At 32.7% G+C, this 23223-nt stretch overlaps 1 protein-coding gene across 2 annotated transcripts in view; it reads right to left on the bottom strand.

Moving 5' to 3' along the window:
- Positions 1 to 23223, bottom strand: part of LOC145268757 (catenin beta-like) — a 126053-nt gene that overhangs the window by 16609 nt on the left and 86221 nt on the right. For both annotated transcript variants that reach the window (XM_080124354.1, XM_080124355.1), the window contains exons 6-10: positions 22319 to 22623; positions 20752 to 20953; positions 19386 to 19530; positions 12633 to 12736; positions 1416 to 1622 (exon numbers count right to left, since the gene is read on the bottom strand). In XM_080124354.1, coding sequence (XP_079980480.1) covers positions 1416 to 1622; positions 12633 to 12736; positions 19386 to 19530; positions 20752 to 20953; positions 22319 to 22623 — 963 coding nt within the window. The remainder of the gene's footprint in view (positions 1 to 1415; positions 1623 to 12632; positions 12737 to 19385; positions 19531 to 20751; positions 20954 to 22318; positions 22624 to 23223) is intronic.

The following is a 23223-nucleotide window of genomic DNA, read 5'->3' on the forward strand; positions in this document are numbered from 1 at the left end:
TGCCGCCTTCATTCTGCCCGAATGGATAAGAGGGGATTGCAAATTGTATTGTTATGATGACTGAACTTACGCATTCATGACCTGAAAGTTTTATTTCTGTAGCAGATAATGAAAGTGTGAAATTAATAAAGTAACCAGTCATGAACATCAGAAACAAAGATGCATCATTAAATTTCTGGTAAAAGTGCATTGTGAATGGCGAAGACTTTGTAGAAAAATAAATTCTGGAGAAAAAAAAAAAAAAAAAAAAAAAAAAAAAAAATTGCTTGTTTTAATGGTAGCATTCCCATGTTTGTCACTTTCCAACTTTTAGTGTTGAAAAATAGACTACTTTTAAAATGACCATTGTATATGTTGAAAACTACGGAAATAATGTTTTAATGTAATGGAAAAATGAAAAACAAAAATTATTCATATCAACGTTTCAACTTTATTCCAAGACTTCCTCAGAAGGACCGATTTGAAGACTAAAATACAAGTACAATATTTAAAAATAGTTTGTGCATTTGTAATGTGAAAAGAACTGTTTTTTAAAAACAAAACAAAAGCGTTATAATTTAAAATATGCAATATGTTTATGACATGGAATGAGTGTTTTTTTCTTCAAATAGCCATTAAAATTAAAAAAAAAAAAACGTAAGATTTAGACAAATGTTTTGAGTTTTTCTTTCTCGAATTATCAATGTTTTTGTATTCAGTAAAAATAGCTAATCTGTATCTAAATTCAAGTTAGTTCTGTTAATATAAGTTTGCTGATTAAAAAGAGATAAATTGTAGAAATTATTACGTAGTTTTTAAGGAGTGCTGATTCAAGAATCTTTGCAAAAATCTATTTGTAAATGAATTGAATAAATCTAGGCTGTTGAAAGTTAAAAGAATGATCATATTGTAAAGCATGAGAAAATAGTGCATTTAGAGACTTGTTAATTTTTATATCTCTTATGTTCACTAAGACATTTTTTTAGTTCACATTTAGTTTTAATATGTATTTGATGACAATTATTGCAGAGAATGTATATATCTGCATTAAATGTGGAGATTTTTGAAAATTCCTTGTTTTCGATATTTGTTTTATAAATTGATATAGTCTGTATTGTTGAAATTCCTGGTTTATTTAGTATTGCAAATTATGTTATAAGTGAATTTGTGATGCATTTGAAAATATTAAACCCAAACTGAACTTGCTAACAACTATTACAACCACTGATATGAATAAAAGAAAAGCAGACACTTTTTATATACTGTCAATATAAGAATTATTAAAATGTTGCAAACAAAGAGTAGAGAAACAATGGCTATGTTCACTGCGACTATTAATGTCAACAAGACTGCAAAACACGTTCGAAACATGTTCGGTTATTTGTTGTAGTTAAAATCACAACACTATGCAACTGTGATTAGAAAAGTGTACTTACTGCAGGTTCTGTAATATCTTCTTTGTCCCCGGCTTGCATAATGGTTCGAACAAGAGCCTCAATGCCACCGACTTGGCAGACAGTGACTTTGTTACGTTGATTATTACAGGTCAAATTAGACAAGATACCAGCAGCACAAGAGACGACATTGAAGTCGTTGGAGGACAACAACTGGACCAGCATCTGAAGCAAGCCCTCCAAGCCTTCCTGCAACAGAAAAAAAAAAAAAAAAATGAGACACTAAGGTTTTGAATTAGATGTTAGAGAGTGATTATTTCTACAAACATCTCCAGAAATGGAGTGAGGAATTTTCAACTATTGTTTGGATTATATTTGGCCTTATGAAAACATACACCTAGTTAAAAATACTTGTCTATAGCAGGTAATCAAACTTTATTGAACATTAAAGCCAGAACTTCTATGCAAATGTTTGCAAAAGAAAAATGCTTCCTTTTGTTTTAGATAACGGAAACGGTTTAAAAAAGAAAAACTTTTTTTTTTTTTTTTTTTAAATCATTGACTTATCTTTATGGCAGTGTTATGTTTGTGTAAGAAATTAAAAAGAAAAATCTGTACCACTGCGTATCAAATTATTAACAAATTTACATTTTTAAAAATATTTAAGGAATGGGTGAATAAAAATCCATGAAACAGAGTGTTTACAATATTATTCAGCTACTTCAGTCAAAAAAGAAAAGTATTTAAAGCAGTAGCGAAACTATGGCAGAAAATAGGAATATTTGTTGCTTTCAGTGTGTCAAGTTATTAACGAGGTTGAGAAAAAAAAGTATACCAATAATTTGTTTATTGAAATAATTTTCAAACATTAAATGAACTAGGAAAATTGCTTAGAACACATAGCAATTTCTACTTTGACATAATTAGTAGGGGATATGCGATCCTTTTATATGAAGGACTTGTGAAAGACGCGACATGAAAAACGTTGGTCCATAGAATTAGTCAAATTTGTGATTTCGTCAAGTTATTCCTTGCGATACCCCTTGAAGAGCATCCCACGATTCACCTTTGCTCTTAAATTGGCATCCACTTGCATAGCGGCATCACTTCATGATACTTCAAAGGTTCCCAATTGGGCTCAAATCTGGCGAATTCACAGGCCACTCCATCTTCCATCAGCCAGAGAACCCCAGTTGTTGCAAATACTCTTTGCTTTTTTTTTTTTTTTTACTGCATGCGAAAGAAACATTATCCTGCATAAAAATAATGGTTCTTCTGAACGTCAACCTGTTTCTTTAGCCATGGTTCAAAGTGCTCCTTCAGAAAAGCTATGTAAGCATCTGACGTCATTTTTATGCCTTCTGGGACTTTCCATGTGCAAACTAAAGTACCCCCAGTAATCCCAGCCCATATCATTATCCCACCACCACCACCTTGTTGGCGCCTTAAACGCTGATGAAGATGTCGTCCATTTAGGACCTATCCCCTGCCCCAGCCATCTGGGCCATCAAGAGTGACACGCACTTCATCCGTAAACAAAACTTTGGAAAAATCCGTTTTCATGTTGTCTTCTGCCCATTTCAATTGGTTTTGTATGTGGTGTTGCTTTAATGGAGGCTTTGTCACAGGCTTAACAGACTTTGCCACTTCTTTCAGAAGGCGATAGAGAACTTTTTGAGACATTCTTCAATCCGGCTTTGTCAAAACTTCTCGACTTGTCTGCCCAGGGTTCTTAACAACTTCACGTTTAATTTGGAGTAGAAAACAGCGTGAAACAACTCTAGATTTACCTTTATCAGTTCTCTTACGTACCTTTGTAGGGTCCTTGGCAAAATTCTTCATGGTTTGATGGTACATTCCTATCATTTTCAATATTTCGAGGGTAGTTTTACTTTTTGCTAGCTGTTCTGTAATAGTACCCTTTTCAGAATTACTCAAACCACTTTTACGACCCATTTTATTGACGAAACAAACTGCCTTGTTAATAATTTGACACTTCAAATACCGTGGATTCAGCAATTATGATGGCAAGTTGTTTTGCACAGAACAGTACGAAAATTTCACAGTACGCGCAGCTCAGTATTACCAACGTTTCCGAAGCTTTTGATACAAAACTACCGGTAAGTTTCTGAAACTGGTAGAAAAATGTTATCCCGTTAATTTGACACACAGTGTAATATGAAATAAATTTCACTGTAAACAAGAAAAATGTTTTAATACAGAAGGACCAAAAAAAAACAAAAAAAAAACAAAAAACTTTAATCACACACACACATACATATTAGCATTACAAGTTAATCTTTTCTTTCTTTTTTTTTTTTTTTTTTACATAGGAATTACCACTTATCAAGGCCCAGAGACCACTCGAGGATAAGGGTTAAGAGCGTACAGTAGTCAATTGGACAATACAGTAATCGTTAGTAATAATTGTTATTTATCAACTTGCATGCAAAGAGCAATGTAAAAGATGCTTAAAACAATTTGAATTATGCAAATACCATCAGTAGTTCAAAAGTCATGAGAATTTTAAGTGCCAAAATTTAGGCTTTTCCATAGACATTTTTCTTTAGAAAAATGTGGGCTAAACTATGGACCTCAACATTTCAAGAAATTTGGTAATTTCGCCACCATTTATTTATTTTTCAAGCTATTCTCATGAAACTTGGTACTCTTATGTAAAATTGTGTGCTCTATCTGATTATGCAGTCAAATTTGATGTATCTCTTTACCATAAGCCATGAATTATAAATTCAGATGTACAAATTTCAATTTGTTTTTTAAACTGGTGCATGGTATCATACAGTGGGTGTCTATTCATGAACAAAACTAAGTATTATAGTGGTATTTAAATATAGCTTTATCGAGAGCAGGCATTTTTCTGCCTCCTCACCAAAGGAGAGCTTAATCTGGGTGTAGCCATTGAATGCCTAAAGAGCATTCATGGTCGGTATTTACTATTCCCTTCAAAGATTAAAAAAATAAAAATTGAGTAGATATGAATTAATCTCAAATAAATTGAAGAAAATTTTTCATATGTAAAAATAGAAATTCCCATAGTCGACCAGAACTTATGCATTTTGGGACCAGTCCAATTTTCAATTTTGTAAATCCTCTATCTGGTCCAAAATATACCCCTATTTTCTGAGATGACGTGAATCCTTGATGTAGCTTTCACAGTACCAGGATACCAGGAATCCTAATAAGCAACAACTATATAATTATATCACCAGTTGATGGTAATTTTTGTCATTTATATTCTGTTGTTTTAATGAAAATTCAACAATGTAAACAAAGAAATAAAATGGTAATTTTTTTTACCTTGTTTCCACCTTAACATTTAAAATGATTACTTTTTTATGTTTTTAGGTTGCTGAAAACATATCGCATTTAAACTTTTTGCAAATAAGTAGTTTTCCGGATATTAACTAATGTCATTTCTTATGTTATCGCTGGTGGCCATCTTGGTACACGTGAGCGCACAAACCTAACCCTGAGAAACTATGCGCAAACATATGTACCAAGATGGTTACCAACAATAACATAAGAAATGACATTGCTTAATATTTGGAAAGCTACTTATTTGCAGAAAATTTAAATGCAATATTCGTTTTCAGCATACCCGAAAACCTTAAAAGATAACATTTTTCTTTAAAATGACTAAGGTGGAAACAAGGTAAAAATTTACAAAATGCATCACAATGAAATTCTTTATCGAACCACCTAATTATTATTTAGATATCTCCAGTTTAAAAAAAGAAAGACAAAAACGGTTTGTTTTACAGATTCGAAAAAATGGTCTTGACAATGAGTCAAAAATAAATTCAAGTTTCACAATATATTATATTTAATTGTTAGGTGAAAGTACAGAATAGTTAAAACACTGTTCCTTCCCCACGTTAAGAATGGGTTTCTAAATAATAACATTATTTCAGCATGGTAGCATAAGTGCATACCTTTTATTTGTTATATTTGTTTTTTTTTTTGTTTGTTTGTTATTTTTACCACTAAAAAACAAACGCATGTACTTAGTACATTTTTTTTTTAACGCTTTTAGTACATGTGTACTAAAAGCGTTAAAAACAACAAAATAGTATTGTTTAGAAATCAAATTTGAAAAACTTGATTTTTTTTAATTGACAAACCCAGAATAAAAAATTAAATTTTTTTCTGCTTTCATTTTGAAAGCAGAAAAAACAGTTTTCTATTTTTAAGAGAATACAAACAATTAAAATGATGACAGCGATGGTTAGCACATCGCTGTCATCATTTCCCTTTAAGTGATTTGAATTTCTATAAAAGATAACATAAGAAATTTCTGCATAATTAATAATTATCAAATATTTAAATATTCTTCGTCAACTTTGCTTCCTGTGGCCATTAAAATAAAAATCAAAACACCAGTAGAGATGGACTTCTTTGTTTATATAGCCTGTAAAATTTCAGCCATATCTAATCAAATTTAACCCTGCGCATATGTATCCAAACGCAACGTATGAAGTGTAAACAGTAAAAAAAAACCGTTTCCCTTTCTGCTGTCGTAATTTTTTTATCATTTTTTCATTTTTAACTTGGAGCATAAAAACATTGAACGCATAAAAGCAAAATAACTTATCCTTGAAATGCTTATTCTATTCTCTTTTCATCAATATAATTCTTTTAAAAATTGACCAACAAATAAAGATATGACTTGTTGAAGCAGATTAGTTATGTAATATTGCCAATGTCCACGAAAATACAGCATACGCTTGTAATGCTATATATATATATATATATATATATATATATATATATACACACGCTTCAGAATAATGTAAAGCAATAGAGCTACTGGTAAGGAAATCCAGTGATTATTGGTCTTACAAAATATTAGCTATAATATTTTATAAAGACACTTCCAACTAAATAAAAATTGCTAAATATACAAGATAGAGCAAATAAATCATAATTTAGTGATTTAAATTTTATGATGTGAAATGATTAAATTTCAAATCTAGAATTTTTATTATATGCAAAACAAAGAATACATTTCAATAAGTATATCTCCTTAACCTATAGGTTTTCGATGTCTACCCATCTCCTCAGAGGAAAAAATATTAGCAAATATAAATGGTTTATACCCAATTTGCTAAATACAATAAGCATAGAAAATCATAAAGTAATAAATATATAAAAAATTATGTTTATTAAAAAAACAGCTCCACTGGACTTATATAATAATATAGTTAATGGACTTATCTAAACAAAGAAGAAACCAAGGAATTACGCCTACTTCGGATTGTTATCTTGTGCCGTGGAAGATTCAAACTATGCATTGGATCCTTGCTACCAAAGACTTTTACTTCGGAATTTACCATACAATTTGGATATGAAATTCAATATCCTTTTCATTTTGAACCATTATATAATTTCCTTTACTTTAGGATGTAAAAACTTTTATGATTTTCTATGTTTATTGTATTTTAGCAAATTTTCTAATATTTTCTCCTCTGAGAAGATGGGTAGACATCGAAAACCTATAGGTTAAGGAAATATACTTATTGAAATGTATTCTTTGTCTTGCATATAATGAAAATTCTAGATTTGAAATTTAATCATTTCATATCATAAAATTTAAATCACTAAATTATAATATATGTTAGAGCACCTGATACAAATACACACAAACATATGATATACGAACGAACTTGACAAAAAAAGAAAAAAAAAGAAAAAAAAAAAACTTTTCTTGACACCACGCTAAACCTCAATACAGAATCCTACAGCCCCTACCATAAGCCCAATTTAAATCTTTTCTATGTTCAGAAGTTTTCTAATCACCTTGATTCTATAATAAAATCCATAGTACTTTTGGTCTAGAAGAATTTCTCGACTTTCTGCAGACAAAAAAAACAAAAAATACTTCAACAAAAAAATGCAACCTTCTTTAATAAAGCCTAAAAAATTGAGAGTATAATGAAAAAATACAATATAGCCATAATAACCCCGTTACCAGCTGTCTAACATCCGTAATTAACCATAGCATGACTAGAAATAAATCATATTCCAGAAAACAATCTACTCTGCTGAATAATAACTAATTACCAACATAAATCCACCCAATGCAAGACTCATAACTAAACCCCCACAACCATCCTAGGAAAGAGAATACCTCAACTCCCCGTATTTCCTCCTACAACAGACAACACACTATCCAACATACAAATATTTGTGCATGTGGTCACCAAACTAATCAAGAACCTTGATTCCAGTAAAGCAACTGACCCAGATGGCATTCCAATTATAGTGTTGAAAAAGCTGCAACCAGAATTTTCCCCCATACTTACAAGACTGTTTAAGGATTGCCTTAAGGAGAAGTGCTTTGCAACACCCTAGAAAACCTTGTCAGTATGACCTGTATTTAAGAAGTCAGGTGATAAGTCATCTCCCTCTCAGTACAGACTAATAAGTCTCCTGTGTGTCATGAGTAAGTTACTGGAATCCATGTAAAAAAAGCAAAAACAAAAAACAAAAAAACCCTCAAATGGCAAAACAAATATACCAAAAGAATTTAAGATTGCAGAAAATTCTTAAGCAACTACATAGATATAGTACCATATATAAAAATTCTATTAAAATTTCCTACTCTACAATGCCTAACCTAGCATAAATAATAGCATCTAACACAAAAAAAAAAAAAAAAATTTAGCTCAAACCACCCCTTTCTCCTTAAGGACAAAAACTAACTGCAATTGTAACAATAAGCAAGACTGCCTACTCAAAAATGATTGCATTCACAGGGATGTCATGTATTTATGTACTGTTACTGAGTTACCTCGAGAGTCCTGGGGACTTTTTAAAAAAAAAAAAAAATCTTCACTTCCCCATGATCTGATGCTTTTCTACATTTAACCCAAGACTTTTATTTCTGTTTCCTTATGGATTACCAACGAATTCATTTCCTGCTCTGGATTTTACCATCTTTCTCATTGGACCCCCTCCCCTTCCTGCTTTTTTTAATCTTGTTAATCCCACAAACTTGTCTAACTGTTAAATGACTTTGGATGCAAATGATTAATTTCATATCGTTTGTTTCCTATAATGCATTAATCTCCAAAATTTATTGTATATTTTGCAAACCTCTTCCCTCTGATGAGAAGAGTTGCATTCTTCGAAACTCCATGGAATAAGTTTTTTCTTGTTTATTTGTACACCTTGTTGAATAATCAAAATTTTGTATACCTCCCTTACAGGTTTATTAGATTATTATTTTTTTTTTTTGAAAATTTATTCAAATTTTCAAAAACAAGATTTTATAAATATATATAGAGAGTCCCCAACAATAGTTGCAAATAATCCTCCCATGACAGAAATCCCCATCCATCTACTACTCAAAATATAACTTAAATTAGTGAATCGACCAATCCACCAATCGTTTCACCTACAAACAATGTCACAACCAACAATACAAATAATATCAATATTAATGAATATAGTGATGATAGCAATAATAACATTGATAATAACATTGATGATAACCTGCTCCATATTTTGCAACACACTTATCAAAACTCACCTCTGAACACATCAAAATATCCCAGTACGAATTGAATCTACTATTGCTAATCATAACTCTAAATTAAATTAGAATCCCACCCCAAATCCTAACAGAAATCCACAACTCATTAACACTACACAAACGCCAGATAAAATATACACTTATATTGGCACCACTTCAACATTAATAAAGATTAAAATATCTAAGCACAATTCTTCCTTTAAAAATGAAACCACTGATAACAGCCAGGAAACTTCCCTACTTTAATTAAAAAAATTAAATCTAAAAATACGACCTTCTCTATAAATTGAGCTATTCTTAAAAAGTCAGTCTTACACTCCAGATTTTAAGTCATGTCACCTCTGCATACCTGAAGTTATAAGTATAATCACTTCCCCCCAAACGTATCAACTTAATTCCAAAAGCAAACTTATTTCCCAATGTAAACATAAGAAAAAATTTAAATATAACCAATTTGAAATTACTTAACTCATCTTTTAAAATTGCAGCGATAAATTTACTTAATATAAAAGATATCTTCTATTCCTTTTTTTTTGTTGGTGTGAAGGAGCTGCTGTATACTAACCCTGGCGTTATATCCACATGTTTTTACATGCAATGTCTCACTTTATATGCATACATGTATCTATATATGCATCTGTCTTTGTATATTGATATGTGTATGTATCCCTATTGCTTGGGAGTGAGCTTATTCCTTTAGTCTCACTTTTCCTTATATTTTATTCAACATTTTTTTATGTGTGTGTATGCATACAATTATAATTATGCATTAATTTATTAAAGTATCAGTAATCCTCCCCCCCTCCCACTTTACTTCTTTCCACATTTAAAATAATTCTTAATTATATTCCTGTCTGGGTCAAATTGACTTTAACTGACCTATATTATCTGTTCTAAAAATAGATTTAGAATGATGATTCTTCCCCCCTCCCCACCTTTTCTCGCCTCTTCCCTCAACTATGTCCATCTCTCTTTCTCCCCTATCCTTTGGACTTTTTAATATAGTTTCTTGCTCTCCTGTTTTTCTCTTTCATTTTCTCTTACCAACCCAATTCCCAATCTCATTTAGAAGCTCCATTTTAGCACTCTTCATTCCATTTAAAAAAAAAAAAAAATCTTCACTTCCCCATGATCTGATGCTTTTCTACATTTAACCCAAGACTTTTATTTCTGTTTCCTTATGGATTACCAACGAATTCATTTCCTGCTCTGGATTTTACCATCTTTCTCATTGGACCCCCTCCCCTTCCTGCTTTTTTTAATCTTGTTAATCCCACAAACTTGTCTAACTGTTAAATGACTTTGGATGCAAATGATTAATTTCATATCGTTTGTTTCCTATAATGCATTAATCTCCAAAATTTATTGTATATTTTGCAAACCTCTTCCCTCTGATGAGAAGAGTTGCATTCTTCGAAACTCCATGGAATAAGTTTTTTCTTGTTTATTTGTACACCTTGTTGAATAATCAAAATTTTGTATACCTCCCTTACAGGTTTATTAGATTATTATTATTTTTTTTTTTTTGAAAATTTATTCAAATTTTCAAAAACAAGATTTTATAAATATATATATATATATATATATATATATTAAGTAATGTGATTTACAATTTAAAAATTTAAAAAAATTTTTTAAATTTAAAAATCAAATTTTAATTAAATTAAAAATCAGTTTCATAAGAAGGAACAACAACAATTTCAACGCACAAACATTCTTTTAAAAATAACTATCAAACCAAACTACTTTATCCAACTATATTTGGCAACTAAAAAATAGCAATATTTCTTTCAACTTAAAATGGCAAATAATTGAGACTTGCAAATCATATAAACCAGGAGATAAATTTTGTGCACTATGTACAAAAGAAACCCTAAAAATTTTAAAATATGAAGATATAAGAAGTACAACCAAACTATTAAATTCAAGACACGAGCTTCTGACATGTAATCATAAACGTTGGTTTAAATTTAATAAATATAAACCACCTTAAATCATTAAAAATTACTCATTAGTAAAAATAGATTACAATTTTTTTTTTTTTTAATAAATTAAGTTAGACCAATTACCTCCCTTAGACCTGTAAATCAAATAATAAATAAAGTCAATAACACATGACAATTCCCCTTAAAAACTTGCAAAATAAATATTCTCTCTATATATATTAACTGTAGCGTCTTTAAATCAAAATACGCTAACAGAAACAATTTACTGCACGAGCGTCGCCCTTTTAAAATTCATCATTCAATAAAATAAAAAGCTATAGCAAACATCTAAATGACTACTTTAAACACAGTTCTTGATTTCAAAAAAAGAAAAACTAAAAGGTAACTATCTCTATATATTTTTAAATCAAATTTATTATGTAAATTCAAAAATATATATTTTTTCTACTCATTTCTATCTCTAACCTATATTAATTTTCTTATAAATTTTAAATCCAAACCTTTTATTTCAATTTTTTCAGATTCATCTGCCTTACTTTTAATGCTAGGTTTATTTATGGTGTCTTTTAAATTCAATAAAAATCCTCCTAAATTTGCTGATGAGGAGACCATGCTTACCAAAAAAACTATATATAATTGTTCTACATAACTTCATGTATACCACAAATAAAAAGCACGGATTTCCGAAACGATCGTACAGATAATTGACTTTGTTGTTGTTCCTTCTTATGAAACTGATTTTTAATTTAATTAAAATTTGATTTTTAAATTTAAAATTTTTTTTAAAATTTTTAAATTGTAAATCACATTACTTAATATTGAATTAGCTCTAGGACATTTAACTATCGAGCTTATTATATATCTAAATTACAACGAGCATTTCCTGTATTTTAATTAAACTAGTAATTTCACTGTTACATTAAAATACACTTAGCTCTTTAGACTATTATTCTAATCTCCTTTAAATTATATATATATATATATATATATATATATTACACGCACATACATAATGAGCATTACTTAAAAAGATATTAGAAAATCTTTCCCAAATATATTTTAAAACATTTTAGATTTGGAGATCAGCTGCAAAGTAATGTAAAGGTTGTGTTGTGTGAGCTATGGGCCAAAGAGGGATTACAGATTGTGTTTTCATCTAACATAACTAAAAATTGTAACTTTCTGCAATCACTGCATTTTTTCACATCACTTTTTGGAGGAGTTCAGTTATAAGGACCATTTAGTGAACGAAGAATTCTTCTAAACTAAAGCAATTTAAATTTTTGTTCGAATCCTACGTGCCACCTTTATGGAGGACTGGATTTCTTCTGCATTAAAAATGGACCTTGTGAGGAGGCAAGTAAATATGAAGACTCATTTTGGTAAAATGAGTTTAACATTTTTAACATTAATTTGTTTGCTTAGAAAAACATTGTGTACTTAATTCAGCCACGATATATATATATGCAATCCTGACATGTACTGCAACTCTGAGCCAAAGGAGAATTGGAAGTAATGACAACTTAGAGCCCCCCCCCCCCAATTTAAAAATTATATCTAGGATGGTATGGTTGGGAATTAGGGTAGCCAGAAGAAATTAAAAGGTAAAAAGGGCTGGGAAAGATTTAGGGATGGCAAGATAAAAACCTTGCTCAAAGACAACAAAACCAGTTTTAGTCTTATATAATGATCCAGCAATTGTTCCTAATGTGAAACGATATTAAATTATGTTCTTATTGTGAAAGGAGAGAAACTTACGACACGTGTGCCAGCATCCGAGAGATTCCTAAGTGTCCACAGACAATTGTGTACAACGCGTGGACTTTCATGAGCCAAATTTTCAGCCAAAGCTGACATACCACCTGAAAGAAATTTTAAAAAAGTGTCAGGGATTAGATAAATATATAAATATACCCCCCACCCCCCTATTTCAAACTAAAATGTTCAAGAGGTATAAAGACAGGAGTGGTACCATTAAAATGGAAAACCTTTTGTACTCCAGAATTTATATTTCTGGATAGCACCACCATTCTCAATGCACTTTTGCTAGTCTCTTTTCATGCCTGTCATAGAAGTCAATAGCACACTTTGTCACTCACATCTGACCAACTCTGAAGTCAACAAACCCATCTAACTGTGCTGACATCAACTGCATTGGCTTCGTAAATATTTAATAGGTGCTGGTGAATATTGATTGGTTCAATTTTTTTCGCATGGAGGAATTCAATGATGCATCTCTTCTTCTGACATGTCCATGACAAGATTGCTTTCTTCTTCAACAGAGAGATGAAACTAAGGTCATGAATGCATAAATCGAGTTATCAAAACAATGCAATTTGCAATCTTTCTAATTCATTCAAGCAGAATATAAAAATTTTTTTTTTTAAATAAGGGGCATTACTTATAGAACATCCTCTTGCGTGTATGTGTATATATTTAGTTTTTATGATATTTACGCCATCTTTGATTTCTATCAATTTAGTTGCAATTTTGTTTTATGATAGTTATGCCATGTTTGATTTATGTGTGTATATATATATGTACACACACACATAAATTGATAGAAATCAAACATGGCATAACTATCATAAAACACAATTGCAACTACTCTTCGATTTTTTTCAGATTTATATAACCGAATAAAAAAAAAAAATAAAAAATCGTGCCCAGGTTTTAAAAATTTTCTTTTAAAAGTTAAGAGTTCTTATTCTTCTGATGAATGATGCATTGAGTGGAGGATATGTGGAATATATGTGTGTGTGTGTGTGTGTGTGTGTGTCTGTCTCAGTCTCATAGTATTTATTGTTTAACTGTCAACCTGTAATGTTTTTGACTCGAGACAACATTGAACTAGGATAGATTGAATCGACTCCTAGCATCCTGGATGAACACAAATCATGCACGACTGTCTGCAGTGGCCAAGATAGTTATGGGTAGCTAGTCTCAGGATGATATATATTATCAAGCAAAAACACTTAATAATATATGTGTGCCTCAGTCATCATCATGGATTCTCCGGTCAGTCTCAAATATCTGTTTATGGTTGTTTGTGCCGACACTCGTTCAGTCGAAGATAGCACTTGAATCCTGCTAGAGACTTGCAAACATGGCCACAGGTACGAAAATTGAGGAATCGTTGCTGGTATATTTGCATTTGTTTTTGTTTTTTTTCTTAGCCTAGTCTCCTTTAATTTGTGAATATAAACCGTGGAGATAAGTTTGATTCGCTGGTAACACACTCTTCCAAGATTCTCTATCACAAGCATGGAGTTCAAAATTTTGGAGAACCTTTCCTGTTATCCAAATGGATACAAAAAGAGCATACAATTTTCTAGCCAACTTTTGGCCACAATACTTAAACACTTCTGGTGGTACAGCATCGTTACCAGTTGCCTTACGTATTGCTTTCTGTTTGATAGCATTAAGGACTTCTTGTAGAGTCGGCAGCTCAGACATTAGTTTTTTTTTTCAGGAAGCTGCCGAATTGATTCAATAATACAGTTGTTCATAACAGAGGAAGTGTTTAATACTGTCCCAAAATGTTCTTTCCAGCAATTCAAAATATCACTTTTATCAGTCAACAAAGTTCCATCTTTTGCAGAAACAGGTGAAGCTCCTGATTATTGACGACCAAAAACTTTATTCCGTCATAAAAGGCCTTGCTATCTTTCCTATTCCACTTGAATAGATTGTGTATGATCAGCCCACCACTTCTTTCACCTGAGGCAGTATTTTTACACTTGTGCTTTATAGATTTTGTAAGCCTTTTTTTTTTTTTTTATTGCAGAGTTTTTGTCATCAATTCATGCTTTGTGGACATCAGACATTTTTTGGATTTGATCTTTATTACCGTTTTATCATCTTAATTACACATGTTTCAGTCACTGAATCGTATCAATGATTCAGTAACTCCAGACTTTACATAAGTGATTGTTATGATTATGAAATATGATATTAGAAGCAAAGAAAGGGAAAAAGAATTTCAATTCTAATTTGACAACAATTAAGTTTTAACATTGGAAGATGGTAAGGGGTGACAGGGAGTTTAAAATATTCAACCAGACACAGATAGGAATAGAAGGGAGAGAGAAAGAGTGGGAGAGAGAGAGAGGGTGGAAAAGGAGAGCATAAGATGGGTAAAACTTTGAAGGCGGAGGTAGAGGAGAGAAAAAGAGTGATAAGAAATAAAAGGACAGAGTCAAGCAGTTAATGATGTAGCACTAATTTGTGGACTGTAGGTATCTATAGTGGTTAGTCGTTGGATACATTAATAATTAATAACCTTTACCTTTTTTATATTTCTTATGCATATATACTTTTAACCACTATATTAAACTAGTTAGCGAATTATACTTGATCCCTATACTTATTTACATTTTTACTACTTTTACTTCATACTTATTTTTACTTTCATCTATATGACCATTTACAATTGACTTGGTATGTCCATATATATGTAAGTATATATCTGCATACGCGTGCTTTATTTTTTTTTTTTTTACATTTTTTTTTTAAACTTTTTCTTCTAGGGGGTGGGACATCCAACCAGATGTCTGACATTTACCCCTATTTTAGTGAGTCCAACCAAGAGATCTTTTCAGGATTCTAGCCGTCCCTTTCAGTGCAATCGTTTGTATTTCACTTGCACTTGGTTCACCGGGTATGCTTGCTATGTACTTTTTAAAGTTCTTTTTCATAAGCCCAGTTGTTCCTATAATGACTGGTATAATTGAAACGTCTTAGTTTCCAATTTCGTTTCATATCATACATAAGTCCTTGATACTTTATCTTTTCCCTCTCAGCTCTGTTAAGCCCTGTATCATTGAGTACACTGACCTCTATTATGGTCGCTTTTTTGTTTGCTCTGTCCCAAATCACTATATCTGGTTTAACAGCTGCGTTTTCAAGATATGTACCAGTCGGGATTATGTAGTCATAGTGAATGGTGTAGTTGTCATTCCCAACTGTTCGTTCGGGTATATGTTCCCAGGATTTTTTACTACACTGAATGTTGAGTTTCTTACATATCTTCCAGTGAAGGTATTTGCAAACTCCGTTATGGCGATCTGTATAATAACCATCTCCAAGTAGGACCTTGCAACTAGAAATCAGGTGGCCCACACTCAACCTCAGTGCTACAGAACCTGCATTTATTATTGTTGCTTAGACCACTCATCTTTTTGAAGGCGTTCGTCATGAGGCCCTGGTCTTGTGCAGCCAATATCAACCTCTCTTGGTCGTAATGGAGGGATCCTCTTCTGAGCTAGTCCAGGGAACCATCCCTATCGATATATTCTTGGGATAGTTCAGTCGGTAGATATTTTGCCAGTTTATGGTTGGTCCATTCTTCTGTTTTAACACTATACAACTGGCTAGTGTATTTTTTCCGACTTTTCTGGGCTATGTCAGTGGCAGGCTTGTTTGGGTTCTCAGCATCATTTGTAAGGCAATCCTTTCCAAAATAAGTGGCAAGTTGTGTTATAGATGTACTACTTGCTCGGTTCTCATAATGGTCTTTAATGTATATATGTCTATGTGTACACTTATACCAATTTCTAACCCTAGTAACTGATACATTTGACCTCTATCATTAAGTACCCTGAACTAGAGTATTAAACGAGGTAATTACCCCCAACACATTATCCTAGACCCCCCCCCCATTTCTCTTTATCTAAAGATAACTGAACTTTAAGGATTTCTGAGCCATTAACCCCTACCCAATAAACCTTATATCTGATCAAACCCATACAGACTCCCAAATATTAAACCAACCACATTTTTAGGAACATAATTTATCATACATCTGCCTAACCTCGCCTAATTAATTATATATTCTTTTATTTTATTTTTTTATTTTTCTATCCTATACCCACTGCATTTATACAATTACTTAGCTATCATTACTATTATTTTTTTTTATTTATTGTTATTATATTTCTATCCTACATTCATATCCTTTATATTAATTCAATTCATATCTTGCAATTTTTAATTTACTTAATTTCTTAGAGACTTAGACATAGAGGGTTGATGCATTTAAATAGATAAATGCACTCAAGTTGGATGTAACTAAGCTTGCTTTGAGAGGACGCATTTTAGTTACTGCAAACAATGCCCCCTCCCCCTCCCAAACCGCATAGATCTTTAATGTGTCAAACTCCATATGACATGCATTCAACAACTAACTGCTATAGCTACCTACAGTCCACAAGTTAGTGCCACATCAACTGCTTGTCTCTTTCTTTTATTTCTTATCCCTCTCTTTCTCTCCCCCCTCCTATTCCTATGCGTGGCTGGTTGAATATTTGTAACTCCCCATTGCCCCTTACCATTTTCCAAGGTTTCTTAAATCTCAAATTCTTTTTTTTTTTACAAGGAAGTCAACACTTATCAAGGCTTGGAGGCCACTCGGGGATAAGGGTTATTGTGTGTAAAGTAATTAATGGGATAGTATCGTAGTAATCACTAGTAATGGAGATCTGATAAAGTGTCTTAGTTCAACAGGTTGTAGTCAGGTGGGAAACAGGCAAATGGAAGAGTTTCACAGGCATGCACTAGTAAGAAAGAAGCTTTGTTCATGGAATCTACGTTTTGATTTAGGCACAGATAAAGAGTAGGGAAAATTACTGACAGTGGTTTCAGCTAGACGGGTGTTTTTCGTGAAAAACTGGCGAGGGGAGACCAGAGATTGGAGCTCAGACAAGCACTTACCATGGAAATAACGATAAAACAAAGACAGGCTTGCAACTTCTGTTCTGTAGGAGAGAGGTTGCAGAGAAGAGAAAAGAGCATCCCCACTAGGCTACAAAGTCTTTTGTACTCTGTCAAGGCAGGATAGGCTGTTTTAGCAGCTCCTGCCCAGATGTGATAGCAGTACTCCATCCTTGAATGAACTTGCTTTTATATAGCTAGAGAATTGTATCGGTAGTGGTAGAAGGATCTTACCATTTTTCCAGTGACCTTGGCAACAGATTTGATGTAAGTGTTCCATTTCAGATCAGGAGTAAAGGTCAATCCCAGGAGCTTGTCAAAACATGGAGCCTCTCCAAGATGAGAGCCATCCACTTCAATTGATGCTAGATGAGGATCAGAGCGTTGATGATGTAAAGATAGAAGCTCGGTTTTAGATACATTAAAAGTAACCAGCCACCTCTTCCTCCATTCAAGATCAGAGGAGAGAGAATAAGAGAGAACTTTGTCATTTACAGCCTTTGATGTGTTGCCATAGATGGTCATGTCATCAGCATAGATGTCAACGAATGATTTAAGTATGTGTTTTGGGAGATCATTGATGTAGATCAGGAAGAGATTTGGGCCCAGAATGGACCCCTGAGGGACTCCAGTATTAATATTGTGGGCCTCTGATTGTTGCCCATCAACCACTACTCTTATGAACCTATCAGAGAAATGATTTAATTATTAAGACATTTCCAGTTAAACCGTAGCTGGAAATCTTGTGAAGTAGGCCTTTATGCCATACCTTATCGAAGGTCTTTGATATGTCAAGAGCAATTGCCCTAGAAAGGAAGCCTTTGTCGAGAGATTTACTAATCCTATGAGATATAACTGTAAGCACATCTGCTGTAGATCTAGCAGAACAGAAACCATATTGTGTGTCACTAAGAAAGTTATTTTTGCTGAGATGGTTGATTACTTCTCTATTTAACACAGATTCCAGTAACTTACTCATGACGCACAGGAGACTTATTGGCCTGTACTGAGAGGGAGATGAGCGATCACCTGAATTCTTAAATACAGGGCATACTGATGAGATTTTCCAAGGTGTTGGGAAGCACTTCTCCTTAAGACGACGCTTAAACAGTTTTGTAAGTATGAGGGCAAGTTCTGGTTGAAGCTTTTTCATCACTATAATTGGAATGCCGTCAGGGCCAGTTGCTTTACTGGAATCAAGGTTCTTGATGAGCTTGGCGACATCACGCACAGATATTTGTATGTTGCATAGCATGTTGTCTGTTATAGAAGGAAATACGGGGAGTTGATGGCCATGGTCGTGTAGGGTAGAATTAGCTGCAAAGTTCTTGGCAAATAGCTTAGCTTTGTCTGATGCTGACGAGATGACCTCAGGTCCATTAATGATGGTTGGGATAGAACGCAAGCTTCTGTTCAGGATCCTGTTTGCTATTTGCCAAAACTGGTGGGAACCAAGCTGCTGCTCAGCTACTTTGGATTTAACGGACTGTTGTCAAATTAGAATTGAACCCCACCTTTTTTGCTTCTTCTAATATCGTTTTTTCTGATTATAATAATCATTTCTATAAAGTCTGATAAAGTTACTGGGTCGTTGATAGGATTTGGTAACTGAAACGTGTAACTAAGCAGATAAAACGGCAATAAAAAACTATATTTGCTCTGCAATAGTATTGAGCACTCTTCAGGATCTCCAGAACTTTATAAATAGAATTCAATGGCAGAGTTATGGTAATCCAAACAACCAGGTGATCCAATGTGTTAACAAGGTGAAAGTACGAGAGAGGATAAAGAAAATCTTACCAGCTTCCACAATTCCTGGCTTGTTGCTGGAGCAGACAGACAAAACTTTCAACACTCTGGAGGTAGTCCATAAGAGTTTTTCATAGCTGTATGTTCTCATGATTCGAACCAGTTCAACCGGACCACCACTAGCTAGTATGATGAGCTGGCAAAAGAAAAACAAAAGATGTGAGGAGAAAAAAAAATGGCGCAAACCAAATCAAAGAGGACTGTTGAGTCATGGTTTTAGAATACAGAGAGAAAACTGAATGACCAACAAATAAAATCTAATTTATAATACTCACTATGCCTATATCCATTTTTCCAAACTGCATCTCCTCAGAGACAAGATTGCAGAACAGTGTGAGATGGGTTAAATGATTGCATTTTTTGTGGATTGTTATATATATATATATATATATTATAAAAATAGCTGCTAAGGGGTCAAAATTGAAAAAAATTGGAACTTGGAAGGCATAAGTCAACTTGGAGCACTCTTGTACGTATACACAAATATATATATATATGCTAAGGTGTTCACTTTTAACTATTTCTCATCTGCTTGAATATAGTGCAACAAGTCACAACAAATGCTTTAATTTCGATTCTATCTGATGGCACCCAAGTCCTTTTTTTCTATTTTGGAAATCTATATATATCGGCCATAATAACCAATAGAGAATTGGCTCTATAATAATAAATACAAAATCTTTATTAATTGAAATATCTTTAAGCATATTTTATGACCGGGCAATGCTGGGTGGGCAATTCATATATATATATTTTTATATTGATATAGACAAATTTACATAGTTGCAACACTGGACAGGTAGTCGGTCAAGACCACAAGTCCTCGTCAAGCGACTTAAAGTTAGTCTTCCACTGAAGAAATCTGGTTCTTAAACCTTTAACTGACCACTTCTCTCTGTATGTCTAGTGTCGGATCATGTAAATTTGTCCATATCAATAAAAATATATCTCTTTTATTGAGCACTCTTAATAAGCTTGTTAAATTCATGAGTTTTCTCTCTTGAACACCTATACACACATGTATATATTATCTAGTGTCCATTTGCTGTGACAAGAACAGTTATTTGTTGAGTTATTGATTGTATAGTTTACACTAATGAATGCTTCGTGGCATCTACACATTCCAAGCTTGCAGGTTAAGGACTAAAAAACGCATATTTAATTGTCAACTAGTATTATACGGAGTCTCAACAACAACAACGTCTGACAACGAATGTGAACATTAGTTCAGATTTCAGAACATTTCATTCAAAATGATTGAAATATATGTTAAGTAGAAATAGTGAAATAGCCACAAATGAGGCGTTAGACTTTTTACACAAGTTGGGCAGACAAAAATAAGTAAAAATGAACTTACTTTGCTCTCTTGATTCCCATAGGCAAGAATCTGCAAGCAGTCTGTGGTAATAGCCAGAAATTTGACATTATTCCTTTGAAGCAGTGCCACCATTTTTTGTAAGCCTCCTGCAAGGCGTACAGCCATCTTGGAGCCTTCCTGATGAAGCAGTAAGTTGTGCAATGTAGTAATTGCATAAAACAAGACAGTCTCAACTGGAGAGCTGATTAGGAAAAGAAAAGAGGAAGATCATTTTCAAACAATAGCAGCACAAAACATTAAAACTTGGATTATGATTTGACATTCAACAAATACATGTATATATTAACCAAGTTCTATATATATAAAAAAAAGGCCAGAGTTACATGCAGTAATTAATTTTTGTTATTTGCTATATTTTACAGCAGAAATGATCATGAATATGCATTTATAATATAATTCCTTAGTGACTACTAAAAGGAAAATGGTTTGTCTGAAACCATTTCGCTTATAGATATTATTTTATGCATTTACATAAAATTTTATAAATCTATTTTCAGTATTTATTTCTCAATAAGTGAGTAGAGGATATCATGCAATAGCCTGACGAATCCTCACAAGGATGAAATGCAGAAAATTTTGTGTCACTTAATTATCACACACACACACACACACACACACACACACACACACACACACACACACACTTCTGTAGAAATATATTTTCTTATATATCAATCCTTATTTAAGAAGCTCAATGTAATTACAGAGCAATATAGAGAATAAATGACAAAGTAATATTCCAAAATTCGTGATGTTGACCATCTTATAATGTATTCCTTTAATTCAGTTGACTTATACAATTCTTGACAGTATCTGTTTCGTAGTGCAAAATCAATCAATTATTATATCAATCAGATTAGATTCACTGATTGATATAATAAGTGATTGATTTTGCGCAATAAAACAGATATTGTCAAGAATTGTAAAAGACAACTGAATTAAAGGAATTATAAAATGGTCAACATCACGAATTTTGGAATATAACTTTTTGTCATTTATTCTCTCTCTCTATATATAGATTAGTGAAAGAAGCTAGAGTGGTTGTAAAACGGAAATTGACAGGCGATATCAGAAGATCTTGCCATATTATTGGGTCATAATTTTAACAATTTTTTTCTATTAGAAGCTTAGTTATGATTGAAAATATGGCCCACATGGGACTTTATTCATACAAAAATACTAACAGAGAGAAAAGAAAAATGAAGATGGCTAGGGTTCTTGGGGAGAACAGGATAAGTCAGATTGAATGTGGGAGATGAAAAAGATTCAGGATGTTAAATGGAATATGCAAGAGAATTGAAGTATAACCAGGTGAGTGAAAGAAAAGGAGAAAGAAAGCACAAAAAATGAACAGGAAAAAACATGCATATCAAATATCAAGAGAAATTTGTTTGCAAAATATAGAGATAATTTTAAAGAACCCCAATCTTTGTTTTAATCTATTGTCTGAATGTGCAATGAGAGTTACTTGTTAATTACGATACATTTACTTTCAAATTTTGTTTTTTTAAATACGCCCCCATCCAATATCTCAAAATGTTCTTACCCAAGGAGTTTGACAAGGGCTGGTATTCCACCAGACTTGAAAATTGCTAGAAGCCCCTGTCGGTGCTGTGAGAGACTGTGTAACACAGCAGCGCCATAACGTGTGGTCTCAAAATCGTTTGTGTTGTTCATAGCTCGCACGAGGGCAGCCACCATCTGTGGGGAGTTGAGGATGACGTGCCGACTGGCATCATTTCGAGTTAAGTGATGGACAATGACCGCAGCCCGGGCCACAACAACCTGATCTTCATCGTTCAACAACTTAATCAGCTCAGGAACAGCAAAAGTCGCTAAGTCAGCATCATTCTACAAGAAAAAGAAAAAAAAAATTAAAACGAATCATTTATTTAATGTTCATTTTTACATGCTGGCATGTGTTGGACAACTTTCATAAATTTACTTAGAAACTTATTTCTGGCAAAGTTTCTATTTATCCTTCTTTGAAATTTATCATCTTCATTTCCTCATGCTTTCCTTAGTTTTCCCCTGCTATCAATTATTCTACATCTAAATCAAGCACTTCCATTCATTCTTTCAATATGACCAAACCAACAATATCTCTTGTTCTGCACATATCTACTATGTCTAAGTTTAATCTTTCTACAAGGTCATCAGATCTAAGCGTGTCTTCAAGATTCACATATGCATTGCATTATTCCTCCTCATGCAATACATACTCTCAAATATGATTAGCCAGGTTTCATTTGTATATATCACTGCACTACATATTCATGACAGTGGTAAAACAAAGTTTATTTAAAACTTGTTATTGTCTGTAAGTTTTGTTGCATTTCATTTTTGTCATGCAACAAGTTATTTTATCCATAGCTAGAAGGGAAAAGATTAGGGTTAATCTCTTTCCCATTCTTTCAATCTACATAATAAAGCTCAATGTGTGTGTGTCCG

This window comes from Euprymna scolopes, chromosome 44 (assembly GCF_053919585.1).
Source record: "Euprymna scolopes isolate OS-2025 chromosome 44, ASM5391958v1, whole genome shotgun sequence".
In the NCBI taxonomy this organism is placed as follows: domain Eukaryota; kingdom Metazoa; phylum Mollusca; class Cephalopoda; order Sepiida; family Sepiolidae; genus Euprymna; species Euprymna scolopes.